This window comes from Patiria miniata, unplaced genomic scaffold, assembly GCF_015706575.1.
Source record: "Patiria miniata isolate m_02_andy unplaced genomic scaffold, ASM1570657v1 HiC_scaffold_9, whole genome shotgun sequence".
In the NCBI taxonomy this organism is placed as follows: domain Eukaryota; kingdom Metazoa; phylum Echinodermata; class Asteroidea; order Valvatida; family Asterinidae; genus Patiria; species Patiria miniata.
In genome coordinates, this window is record NW_024037076.1 from 4,659,808 (window position 1) to 4,673,177 (window position 13,370).

Genomic DNA, 13,370 nt, shown 5'->3' on the forward strand with positions numbered 1-13,370 from the left:
CGCTTTGGTGACTTTCGCTTTGACGTGTAGCTGGGTTTGGTTGAGATCCATGTATTCTTCACCGGATCCCGGTACGAAAAACTCTATGGGTCCTCCATCAGAAATGGTAGTGGGATGAAATTCCTCCCACTGACCCCGTTCTATACTCGTTTGAGTAGGTGGGACAGAAAAAATGTCAAGCTCGGATTTTGTGCATTCGCACGAATTATTGTGTAACAGCGACATGATTGGAAAGCGAATAGCCCGATGGAAATCACTAATCGAAAATGTCTTGCGATCTTTTCACTCTCCTGCTGGATGAAGAAGTGGCGCGTCTGCCGCTCGCTTTCCTTTTTATACCTCGCCGTTGGCCTTGTGAAAGTCGGGCATTGACACCGCGAAGAGCCGTGTCGGCCAGATTGCGTCCGGCGTGCCAAAGTCAGTTTTTGGCAGATGATTTGATACTCTTTCCCTCCATCGCATCTTGCGCGATCCCTACGCCGGTACGAAGAGCCTCACGACCCAACGTTTTAGCTCCCTGTTTGATCAGTGGCATGGCCGAGCGGAAAAGGCCACCTAAAATTCCTCCAAGTCCGTATCCCCTCTGACTTCTCGGGCCAGTGAACACGGGATGACTGCGCCCCACTTGTCCGACGTAATAATCTTCATAGTGTTTGCTACTGGGTAGGTAATGACCCCTCATGATGGCTAGTTGAAGTAAGACGAGCGCTTCTTTCTAAAGTGAAGTTTCATGATGACTCTCCCGCTCACAAATGGAATGGGCAGGCCTGTGTCGTCCCTTATATCTATTTCGATCGTGTCTATCAACTTGTGCTGTAGGGGCATGTAATGAGGACCGTCATAGCTTTTTGTAACTGTTTCGCCGTACTCGCCGTCCACATTCACGATGCGTAATAAGGGCGCCCGCGTGTCTCCCCCGTGGTACTCGACAATATTGGAGTAGATGAATAACGCGTAGAATGGTTTCAGATCCACTACTCTCGTACTCTTTCCAATCCCCGTCACAGTCGCACCGTTGTCAAAGCCAAGCAGTTTTGCAAGACGACCCAGCAATTTAACCACCGCGTCCGTCTTTATGATGACTTTTTGAATATATCTGTTGTACATGAGTCGGACTAGTCCACCGTGCTGGATGGGGGGTTCGAAATTCCTGAATAGTTCCACCGGTGTCGGATAATACCCCTCCGGTACGTGGTGAAAGTGAAATATGGAATCTGTGTCTCCGGCCGAGCACGCCAACAGGTTACCTTCGGTGACGTTCAACCAGCGATGAGGGTAAGTCACTTCAGCCAGGGCCACTTCCCAATCTCCTTCGAAGGATAGGGGTGTGGGTAAATTCACGAAAAAATGACTCAAGGTGTTGTTGGGGTGCGTCGCCATAGAACTGTTGCTAGGGAGCGTGACGTAGAATGAGTCCGCCATGATGAAGCTTAGCCGTACCGTGTGGGCAAAATCTCGCGGTCTTAAAGTTTTTATAACCTGCGCAGACTCGTTGTCCAACTGTTAAACTTGTCCTGATACCCCAGCCACTTGACAAAATACTCCCTTTTTCTTCGGTGTGTCCGCGTCCTTAGCACCTTCTCCACTTGGTACAAATCACTTAACTGAACCACTCGTTGGAGCTCATGCTGATAGAATGTACCGTCCACCTCGTCGCCATTATAATCTTTCAACCTGTACACGGGAGGATGGCGCGGGATACGAGCGCTGACCGTAAACAGTTCGGTGGTCCAGCCTGGGAGATAACCTTTCCTAAACGGTCTGGTCGTCATGCTAATGCGGACCGTGTCTTCCACGTTGAATCGAAAAGTAATGGGTTTGACAGCATGACCGTCGACGCTGTACAGGTTTCTCCAAATCTCTTCGGCATTTTCGCTGTTTACAGACGCCGGGGATGTCCCGATGCTTCTGTGGTAAGCGCGATTGTACGCAGACATCAGTTTCGGCAAGGTCTCGAGGTATGTGTGGGTGTTGCTCGCCGTGAAATACTTGTACATTTTTGTCTTTAGCGTCCTGTTAAATCTCTCCACCACGCTGGCCTTGGTTTCATTCTGAGTAGTGAAGAAACGGATTTTATTGTTCTTGAGAAATGACTGAAACTGTCGATTGGTAAACTCGGTGCCTTTATCGGTCTGGAGGATGTTAGGCTTACGCCCACTTTGCAATATTCTTTTAAAACCATCAATGAGTGACACGCCGGTTTTATCTTTGAGGGGAATTGTCCAGGCATATTTCGACATTATGTCGATACATGTCAGCAGATATTTGTAGTTTTTGTTAAACCGTTTGAGTGAAATAACGTCCGCAAGATCCGCCTGCCACTGATGGTCGATTCCACCCACGAGTACCCTGTTGCGTTGAAAGTGTCTGCGTACTGGTTTATGGAGCGTGTAAGTGGGTTGCTCACTTAACCAGGCTTTGATCTGCTTCCGGCTGATGTCGACGCTGTCGTTTTGGGCAGCACGGTAGTCAGCCTCCACACCTCCAAAACCGGCTGGATTTTTGGGGTCGTAGTACACGCGTTTCAGGTACGCCTCGTTGCGTGCCATCGCTGAAATCTGTGTCTTGAATGACGACGCTACTTTGGCAACATATGCACCAGCAGCGAATTTTTCGGGCAAGTTGTTTAAATCCGCAACTCGGTTGTGGTGGACAACACTCCATGATGGGCAAGTCTCAAATGATGAAGTTGGGACGGAGAGTAAGTATTAATAGGGAGTCCATTTGGGCTTTGAAGGCGGCGATTTCTTTTTTTTCGCTTTTGGTGTAGCTTTTAAATGAGGCGCTTCACCAAATAATAGAGGCAGGTGGTAAGGTTCTCCCTCTTCCTCTTCAGGTTCTCCCGTAAAGTGGAGTTTTACTTTAGAGGAGTTCTCAAAGCCTGGTTCTTTCTTTAATTTTGGCGGACTCGGTGTCATCGAGCCTACTTGGGGTGACGAAACGTCTTCTGTTTTGGTTTCCAAAGTCATGGTCAGCGGTGCCATTCTCTGTTTGTTCAGGTTAATGTAGCGCTGCAACGTCTGGTGGTACAACTTGATTTTGTCGCCGTCTGCAAGATTTTGTCGTTCCAGAAGCCCTCTCATCTCAGCATCCAAACCGTGTACCTCGCGCGTGGTGGGTGTTTGTTCCAATCGTCTGGTCGACTGCAGTTTGGTGAAAGTCTCTTGGGGTACCAGAACCATTTTCTTGGTGTGATCCATGACGACTCACTTAAACAATAACCCGCCGAGAGTGCTCAATATAGGCGTGAGTAGAGCACCGAGAAATCCTCCCTTCTGACGTAAAACTTTCTTTTTCTTTTGAATCCCAACTTTTCTATTACTGAGAGTTCGCATGTGACGTTTAAACCTCGTTAATCGCTTCCTTTCAAACGGTTCGAGGTGAATGTTGCCGTTAAGGACGTTGAGGGCGCACTCGCACAAACAATGTATCAATTCCTTGTTGGCTCCTTGGATCACACCTTGGCGTTGTTTGTCGCTTCCCTTGGCCAGCACGTGCAGGTAGGGAGCGTGGTGATGCACGCGCCTCGACATCTTCAAATGAATGCCGTCCGTTCTAAACAGCGTATTTTATACCTTTGTAAAACAAGTTTTGTAGGATGAGAACAACCGACAGATTTCTATGGTGACTCCCTTTGGTAAACAGTTCAGTCACCTTCGTATTGTTGCCGCTTTCTGACATGAGGTCGTCTATCACAACCAGGTTTCTTTGACTTCGGTCCAGGGACTGCAGTAAATCATCGGGGTAGCCCTCCACAAATCGTATCTGAGGGACCAGACTAGCCAGATGGTCGTAAGCATCTTGATACTCTCCGTAGCACCAGGTAATGCAATCGAGAGCCGGTTCAATAACGGCATTTCCTTCGGCGAGAATAAGGCGCTTTACAAACTGAGTTTTCCCCCTGCCAGTCGGACCGGCGATTACGCCAGTAAAGGGATGTTTCAGTTTTGCGTCCATCGGATCAAATGGTGCCAAGTTTGTAACGCGGTGTAGTTTTAAACCCTTTTCATCACCAGGGTTCTTTTATTATATATCTAAGTAGGTGGTTGTTATCCCGTCTTCTGCCACCTTCCTCTTGGGATATAGGTAGGTGAACGCGGTCTTGACCTGCTGGTAAGTGTACATGCCGTCGTCCCGCATCCTGAAGCCGCGGTTGACACCCCCTCCGGCTCTCTGCGTTTCCAACGTATCGAGGTAGTGCCTTTTGGTTATGTTGTTGGTCCGTTTATTGAGTCCCTTGCAGCTCACCTTGTCCGTTGTCCCAAAGCAGTAGTACGTTTTGCTACACAGGGCCATGATACCGTCTCCCTCCCACTCAACCTTAAAGAGACCGGGGGTGCGCTTGTCGAAAGCGTGGTTGGCTGGGGTGTCGTCGCGCGGAAACCAGGACGGCTTTTCTCGTCGGTACGCCTCACGTACAGTTGAAAATCAGAGGGGTCAATAAATCTTAGTAGAAAATCGTAGTAGAATTGCAGCATCCGCATCTTCGCATATTGATATACGAAAAAGCCGATTTGCAAGGGAAGGCCGAGCTTGATGGTCTGTTTGTTCATCTCCACTTCGTAGAGCTCTTCGTCGAGGGTGTGCAGGGCCCGGAAGTGAGGGTCGTTGATGAGCGCGGCAGTTTTTTCGCTAGAGTGGCATACTTCGACCGTAAGATGTTTTTCTAAGTTCGTCACTGTCTTCCTGTAAGCCGAATTACCCAGCAATTTCATAGTGTCGGCAATGATGGCTTGGGATGGATTAACGTCTCCTTCGCGTCTCGCGTTACTGACCGCCTCTCCAAAAGGCTGGAAACACGCTAACGGTCTGTATTGAACAAACTGGTACACGCGAGTCACTCGGAGACCGTGCTGCATGTACCATTGCACTAGTGGGGTGGCCAACAGGATGCGGCGACCAAACATGCTGCCGATGAGGCTGCGGCGCGGTGCATTCATGAGTCCCTCTCTTTCTGCATATTGTCTCATGTGCTCACCAATATCGTCGCGGCTGATTTCAGTGTTTTTGAAGATAGGAGGCATCTCAGCGAAATAATCCCTGGAAGCCTCCGGTACTTCGATGTCGCATTCGAGCAATCCAAAAAGTTCACCACTTTTCACCTCATCTAGGATGCGACGCTGATTTAGCGTTTTTTGGTGGTAGGGTAGTCATTTGGAGTTTACGAAATCGGCGGCGCCTCGATTTGTCGACAACAAGCGTCCCCACTGACACTCCCACATCTCCACCAGGTTGTACCCCTCATCCCGGATGTATGCAGAGATCTCCTCCGTCTGGCGCAGTAGGGAAGCTCTAGGTACTTTCTTTACCGGGTTGAATTCTTTGGGGTTGAGATGACACCGGTGACCGTGCCAAAAACACCCGTGGAATTGAAACACGGTGTTTGTGTCTTTGCAGTAACCGTCCACCGGAATCTGAAAGTCTCCCACACGCTTCTCCGTGTTGTTAAACTGGTGACGGATGTAGACACCGTCACGATGGGCCACCCACGCTAACCACTCGCCAGCCATGGCCCCGTACTTGTGGCTGGAAAAGGGGGCAAAATTACGGTCCTCCTTCCTCCTGATAAAAGTACCGACCGGCATTGGCTGCATGAGGGACCACAGATACAACGCGTTTGCGTCAAACCCCACGATGTTTTGACACGGCTTGGTACCTCCGCGGATGTTAGTTGTTTTTTTTTGTGGTAGCGGTGGAAGATGATCGATGGACCGCCCACGATGTTTTTTTTCAGGGAGTAGTAGAGGTCATGGTTGGGTTCGTCGATTAGACTGAAACAGACGTCGTCGGGAAGCCCGAGAAACAGATACTGTAGCGATAGCCCCGGCACAGAGATGGCGGATTTGAACATGTCCATGCGCCTCTCCTTGTAGAAGGCGAACATTTTTTCCACTGCCTCTAGAAAAGGGACCACGTCTAGATTGTTGTACCACACCAGCAGATCTTTGAGAGATGTCATATTTTGTTCCCTCCAGATCTGTTGGCAATATTTGTAGTCGTTCTCCAAAATGTTTGTCCCCTTCAAAGCACTGTAAAAGGCAGCGTGAGGTGGGAGTGCAGCGTCATCTAATTTGTCTAGACTGGTTACGTATTCGTACGGGAAAAAACCCTTGTCCATTGAGCAATTGTACGCTTTCAAGAACTTTTCGTACGAATACCCGGGAGCAAGATAGTTTGAAATGTCCAGAAATTTTAGATAGTTCGTCTTCAATGCCATATACGAGCCGCCTCTCTTAATTACCATCTCTACAGCGTCGTCCGTCTCTGGCAGCGCTTTGTACAGGTGTTTCTTTATCACGTTCATATCGTACTTGCTCGAATTAAAACCAATTACGGGCAATTCTTGGAGATACTGCTCCAGATCGGTTTGCAGACTCAACCCTGGACGCTTTTTGGACGGGCGACGACTCTGTTCCCGTTGCCGTTGTTGCTCTGGTTGTTGTTCTTCGTCTATAAGTTCTTGGATGCGGTCAAACACCTCCGCAAACTCCTCGGTCATCGTCGCGCACGCTACCTCGCTGATCTCGTGCAGATATTCAACCATGCGTCGCACCAAGTCACCGGGATCCCCCTCAGAGACAAAACATTTTGGCGATTCAAAACTCGGGACATTGCTGGCGACACTCACGCTGAGCAGTTCGTGCCGATTGCACCAGGTCAGCTTCTGTCCCTGTCCAACGCCTCCATCATCTACTTGTTCAAAATAACATTCATAATCGTAGGTTGCTCTATAGGGACAAAATCTCAACTCGTCACCAACAGTAATGCCCGCCTCTTCTAATTTGTCGAAAATAGTTTGTGGTAGGCGGTAGATGCCGCCGGGAAACTTGTGGTTCACATTCACCGCGCAAATCGGTTCATGTCTGTGTAGATTGTAGGAGCGCGTGAACATCATCCTGCACTTCTTACATTCAAAGGTTTGGCTGTAATGTTTCATCTCCGAAATGTACGAAAAATGGTTTTCGAAAAGGTTGAGATATAGGACAGAGGTGAATCGAGTGGGGGATCAGCGTATAAGATGTACCTTTGTTACGGGCGCACCGTCATCTCCGGCGTTGGGTCTCAAGCCGTACACCTGAATCCCCACTTCAAAAACTCTTTCCGTCGCCGCCAAATCCTCCATGGTGAACCCTTGAGAGACATCCTTTTCAGTTGCCTCTGTGAATCTCTGGGCGAGTTCACGCGTTGGTCTTTCCAGCGCTTGCAGCTGTGCGCCGCGATGACGAGCCAAACTTCTGAAAAAACAGAGATTGTCCGTATACTGTTGTCCGCTGTGGGCATTATGCGTCATAGAGTCAATTGTGTTTGATGTAGTCGGGAACGTGAGGCGGTGGCGCGCCAATGTAAAATTGCGGCATTTTGTTGACATATACCGCGACATTGGTCATAAACACCACTGTCCATTTGGTGTTTGGGCGCTGTTGTCGAATGAATTCTAAAATGTCCGCATTTTCAAACTGGGCGATCAGATGTTCGATGTCATCCCGAGAGCTGATGGTAACGGGGGTGGACGGAAAGCTTGCGTTATTGTCGCTGGGATGAAAGTACCGCAGTTCGCCGGTTTCCGTGTGGCGCAGGATGAAGCCAAATGACAGGCTTATTTTGGCGCGACACGTCAATCGTTGAAATACAGCCTCCAAAATTCTCCGGATGTTCGCACCAGGCCGTGACATCCTGATGTTGTAGATGTCCTGTACCGGCCTCCCCGTTATGAGGCGTGTTCTGATGGTGCTCCAGTTTGTACGGTAAATGGGAGCAAGTTCATCTGCATTTTGCATACTTGCTTGGGAAAAGTCCAAAGTGTCCTCACGGAGTACATCATCGATATCATTGACCGGAGATTGAGGGTTCGGATTTTGCTGATCATCAATATCACTGACCGGAGATTGAGGGTTCGGATTTTGCGGTGGGTCATCGCTATTCACCGGTTGAGGCGTTGCAGGAGATGTCCTGCGGTGAAATGTGATAAAATGACGTTTCAAAGAGTCTGCGCGACTAAACGTCTTACCGCATGCAGGACACCTTGGTGGATCATTGCGTTTCTTGGTTGCGGGTTGAGCCGGGGTTGGTGGCGGTGGGTCGGGCCAGTGGCTGCATCCGGGCTGGTCCTCCGAACGAGAAGATGCCGCAACGGTAGGACGATCGACTTCGAGCGTGGGTTGAGCCGGGGTTGGTGGCGGTGGGTCGGGCCAGTGGCTGCATCCGGGCTGGTCCTCCGAACGAGAAGATGCCGCAACGGTAGGACGATCGACTTCGAGCGTGGGTTGAGCCGGGGTTGGTGGCGGTGGGTCGGGCCAGTGGCTGCATCCGGGCTTGTCCTCCCAACGAGTAGATGTTTTCCCGTGTTGCGTGCGCAGGTGACGCTTCATGTTGTCTTTGCGTTGGAATGTGGCGCTACATATTGGACAAACCACATTCTTCTCACCGACATGAATTTTCTTATGACGTCGAAGTGTGTCCATTCGGGAGATTGTTTTCGAGCAGATTAAACATTCGTGGAGACTGGGCTGTCTTCCCATCTGCAGCTTCTTTGAGGGTACGACCAAAGGTTCCCAATACAACAGAGAGGGGGGGGGAAGTGGATAACAAGATTTAGTGACAATATTAATTTACTAACGATTATCTGTGTGGGTTTTTTTTTTTTTTTTTTTCAGTGTGTTTTGGCTGAACGGCATTGGTAAAGCAATTCGTGAAATTACAATAATGCCGACAACAGTGTACTAGTCGCGTATAGTATGCAGCGATTCGCTAAAGAAAGCAAAGATAATGCCCTTACTTTGTTATACATGTACATCTCATCGGCGATTCTTTGGATCTCATCCAGCTGGCTTGCGGTGTAATCGGGACTTTCAAACGGCTGTAACACGTTGGGTTCGTTGTTGGTTAAGTCGTCCTCCATTCTTTGAATCTCCTCCAGTTGGCTATCGGTGTAGTCAGGGCTGTCCCAAGGCTGATTCATGATAGGTGCGTTGACGGTCTCATCCAGCTGGCTTGCGGTGTAATCGGGACTTTCAAACGACTGTAACACGTTGGGTTCGTTGTTGGTTAAGTCGTCCTCCATTCTTTGAATCTCCTTCAGTTGGCTATTGGTGTAGTCAGGGCTGTCCCAAGGCTGATTCATGATAGGTGCGTTGACGGTCGAGTGTTGTTCGAAAGAAAATGATGATTGCAGCCTCTTGGTGAATCGATGGCGAATATTTTGGTCTCAGTGTGCGGCCTCCTTTGCATAACAGCTTTCCATCTCTCCCATCCAACCACGCGCAAGCTAGTCTCTGCACATCACCTCTCACCTCCTACTCTATGAATATTAAAATCTTTCGAAGCAAAGTTCGTTACACATCACCTCTCGCCTCCTACTCTATGAATATTAAAATCTTTCGAAGCAAAGTTCGTTAATGAGTTTCTCTTAAGACAAGTCCATACCCGCCTTCGTTGGCAAGACTGCCCGCGTATAATTATTATTATTTATTTTTTCGGCAGTGGAGTCTGCAGGAGCCCACCCGCGTAAATACAAAGTTCTTTACCGAGCTGTTTGTCTTAGTGTTGCTCTGATTACCCATCGCCAGCTGTTGCACTCCTTATTACCGAGCTGTTTGTCTTAGTGTTGCTCTGATTACCCATCGCCAGCTGTTGCGCTCCTTATTACTGAGCTGTTTGTCTTAGTGTTGCTCTGATTACCCATCGCCAGCTGTTGCGCTCCTTAAGACAAGTCCATACCCGCCTTCGTTGGCAAGACTGCCCGCGTATAATTATTATTATTTATTTTTTTCGGCAGTGGAGTCTGCAGGAGCCCACCCGCGTAAATATAAAGTTCTTTACCGAGCTGTTTGTCTTAGTGTTGCTCTGATTACCCATCGCCAGCTGTTGCGCGAGCCCGCCCGCGGGAATGCAGTTATCTAGTTATGCTCTGGACTAAACATTACCCACCACCAGCATATAAACATTACTAGTTGCGCGAATGTATCATCGAAAGCGTTAATAAAAGAGACACATTTTGGGGTATATAGACGAACCGCTTAAAGTTCTTATTTTCAAAGCTCGCTTGTACCCTCAGTCTTGCTGCTGTCGTCAATATGGCTCAAAGCAAATTCGATTCCTACTCTTCATCTTGTAATGATGTGGACGAAAACCAAGATTTACTTCAAGTGGAACCTTTTCTTTGTGAGACCACCCATCGGTTTGTCCTTTTCCCTATTCAATATGAGGTAAGCGGCATTATACCAGAAGCAAAACGTACTTATTTCAACTTGAGCGTATAACTATTGCTATATCAAAATTAATACTAGTAATAATAAAAAAAAAAAAAAAAACCCAACAACAACAACAACAAAAAACGGGGAAAATGTCTGATCCAATTTTCCTCCCTTTTAATTGTAGGATATTTGGTTAATGTACAAGAAAGCAAAAGCTTCATTCTGGACGGTCGAAGAAGTTGATCTCTCGAAGGACCTACCACACTGGGAATCTCTCAAGCGGGAGGAGAGAAAATTCATCTCTCACGTTTTGGCTTTCTTCGCGGCCAGCGACGGCATTGTAAACGAAAACCTCCTTCAGCGTTTTACTCGAGAGGTTCAGGTACTTGAGGCGCGATGCTTCTACGGGTTTCAGTTCACCATGGAGAACATTCACTCGGAAATGTACAGCTTGTTGATCGACACCTACATCAGATACCCGGAAGAGAGGTGGGTGTTTAACTATCTGTTTTTTTGTAGGCACGTATGAGGAGGGGGGGATTGACTTTTCATATACTTATTGTTCATTTCGTAATTTATTTATATATTTTTTTAAAGTTACGTATTAATTTCTTTTACGCAGGACTTTTTTGTTTAACGCCATTGAGACGCTACCTTGCATCAAACAAAAGGCTGACTGGGCGCTAAACTGGATTAATTCGGAAACGTCCACCTACGGTGAGAGAGTCGTGGCCTTTGCCGCGGTGGAGGGGATTTTCTTCTCGGGATCTTTCGCCTCCATCTTTTGGCTGAAAAAACTATAACTAAGTGCATGATATCACTGGTCAATGACTATTTACTCGATATTCTCCACTACGTTTTGAATGAGTTCAGTAGTGTTATCGAACAAGGACGAATAAAATGAAAATCCAATTTCTTCTAAGTCGTCTTTCCATTCATTTAAAATGTCTTCAATCATGGAACTCAAATCGGTGTCCAAGTCCATCCCCGCTCCAATGACTGAACCGCCTCCCAAAAGACTAACGACTGCATGAAACACCGGGCGCACTCTACTGACGTTTAACGATGCCATTACTTCCTCGATGTGCAGGGGCACAAAATCATCTATGCGATTTTCAGGATTCACTCCAAAAAACAGGCATGCGTGGTCCCATTGACTGGGCCAGTCTTTCTCACATCCCTCGCAACCCAGCTGGCCTTGTGCGTGGTAGACAAGCTTGAGCACATCGTCCATGATGAACTTAGTCAAGATCCGCTTGGTGAGTGTTCTCGCTCTGTCTCGTCGTCCAACAATGTCGTTGTTTGTGGGGTCTGTGTAAAGAGTTTAAGGGAAAAAAATAAAATAAAACTGAGGTTGTGGTAAAGAAGAGATCTAGACCAAATCTATAGCCTCTGCGATTGCCTTTCTTTGATCGATCAACTTCGTCCACTCCTCGGCGGTCAAATTCAGCCCTTTTTTACCCGCCAGTAGCTTAGTTTTGTTCTCGTTGTAGTAGTACTCTCGAATGTTAACGTAGACACGGCTCTTAAAACGTTTCACATAGGCATACCGCTCACCTCCAATATGAAATCTGACGGCGTTCCTCTCGTTTTCCTCGTGGTCCGGGTCTGGGGTGAACTTCCTCTTCTCGCGTTTTCCCTTGACGAACGGGGCCGGGAGAGATCCATGGGTAGGTTCCCGGACAACTCCGCCATGGCGGCCGCCAACATATCTGGTGCAGGTCCGGAGTCCGCTTGGCTCTCCTCCTCTATCGACGGCAGGATGGTCGGTATAGACCACACACTTTCTCGGGTAATAATGTTATAGTAGTACGCTCTCTTCTCATTCGTGCTGAAACCTTCGCGCCATCCTCTTTTAACTTGAGCGTGAGATAACTTCTTTACACCGTCAGGCGATCCGGTAGCCATTTCACTCGTTGGCGGTGATGGTGGTGCGATGTGTCCCATTGTTGCAGCCATTTTTGTAGTTCGTTTTGACAATACCAGTCAGAAATTCTGATGTCTTCGGACGTTGGTTAGCAAATGATTCCCAATCCCAACAGCTCCAGTTTTTATACACTCCAGTAACGCGTATTGTATCCACATTGCATCATCACCGCTTACCGGTCAACCAATCAGCAACCAACACATATTTTTCATGTTTCAACTTGTCCGGTCTTGTCGAAACGTGTCCGTGACGTCGCCAACGTGACGTCATACGGCCGATGTTGTCTTACGATCCATTTCACGCCTGTACCCCAAACTCCACCTCAACGGGTGGACCCCCAAATACCGCCTCAGCTGGGGTCCGACCCACCTCGATGCCTCACGCGACTCAGGCCTCCCATGCCTCACGCAACCTCAGGCCTCCCACACAAATGTGGCCTCAACGGGGGTCGAAATGCTCCACATATACTACTGTTATTTGACAGAAAAACAGTAAAATTTGTACATTTGTTTGAAAAAGCTTCAATCCTTTCAAACAAACTCTTGCATAATGGGACAGGTTGGCTAGTCTAGGTGCTGAGGTTCACTGGGAAACGGACTTCGTCCGATGGCCGGATCCGCGTTTTGCCCGAAATTTACCAATAATTTCACAACATTTTTATGTGACTGTAGATTGTTTATAAATTGAATCGTAATTAAGGCAATACTACAAATCTGGATGTGATTTTAAGTGTTTATAGTGTATTTTGAGTAATTCTGGGGAATTTGGCAGATTTTTAATGAATCTGACAGATTTCTGATGTGCATTTAGCAGAACTTGGCTCTGACCTTACGGTCACCCTGGCTGACGTTGACAGGCAATTGCACGCACAGTGCCGCACTCTCCATGGACTTTGTACACAACCGCTGGCTGAAGTGGCGTGTGGATACTGTATTCTTTCGGTTTGTTTTAGCGGCTGTGCCACATGCGTAAAGGTAGCCACGTATTCGGCCAGATACTCTGCCGCGGATTAAAACGTACGGAGGCCAATAAACAACACTACTGCTGTGATTAATTTTTGATGGTTTATGCGGATTAATCTACAGGCATTAACTACTGTTTCGTGTATTTTTTTGGCAGCTATTTTATGTGACGTCGCGTTTATGCAAATTGCTTGTCGAGCGAGGGCGCAAGTTGCAAATGCGACGGCTGTTTCCTGTACCATGCATTTATCTTCTGGGGGCCACGTTCACTGATCTCGATTCAGGATC

At 47.9% G+C, this 13,370-nt stretch overlaps 2 protein-coding genes across 2 annotated transcripts; one reads left to right on the forward strand and one right to left on the reverse strand.

Annotated features, from left to right (window-relative positions):
- Positions 1-10,375: 10,375 nt before the first annotated feature.
- Positions 10,376-10,996, forward strand: LOC119720339 (ribonucleoside-diphosphate reductase small chain-like). The gene is made up of 2 exons (XM_038189979.1): positions 10,376-10,682; positions 10,816-10,996. The coding sequence occupies exons 1-2, from the start codon at positions 10,390-10,392 to the stop codon at positions 10,994-10,996; spliced, it is 474 nt and encodes a 157-aa protein (XP_038045907.1). The 5' UTR covers positions 10,376-10,389.
- Positions 10,985-12,582, reverse strand: LOC119721117 (mRNA (2'-O-methyladenosine-N(6)-)-methyltransferase-like). Its single transcript, XM_038191010.1, has 2 exons — positions 11,751-12,582; positions 10,985-11,504 (listed from the first exon to the last, which is right to left on the reverse strand). Exons 1-2 carry the CDS (start codon positions 12,150-12,152, stop codon positions 11,439-11,441), a joined length of 468 nt encoding a protein of 155 aa, XP_038046938.1. The 5' UTR covers positions 12,153-12,582; the 3' UTR covers positions 10,985-11,438.
- Between the last annotated feature and the right edge of the window lie 788 nt (positions 12,583-13,370).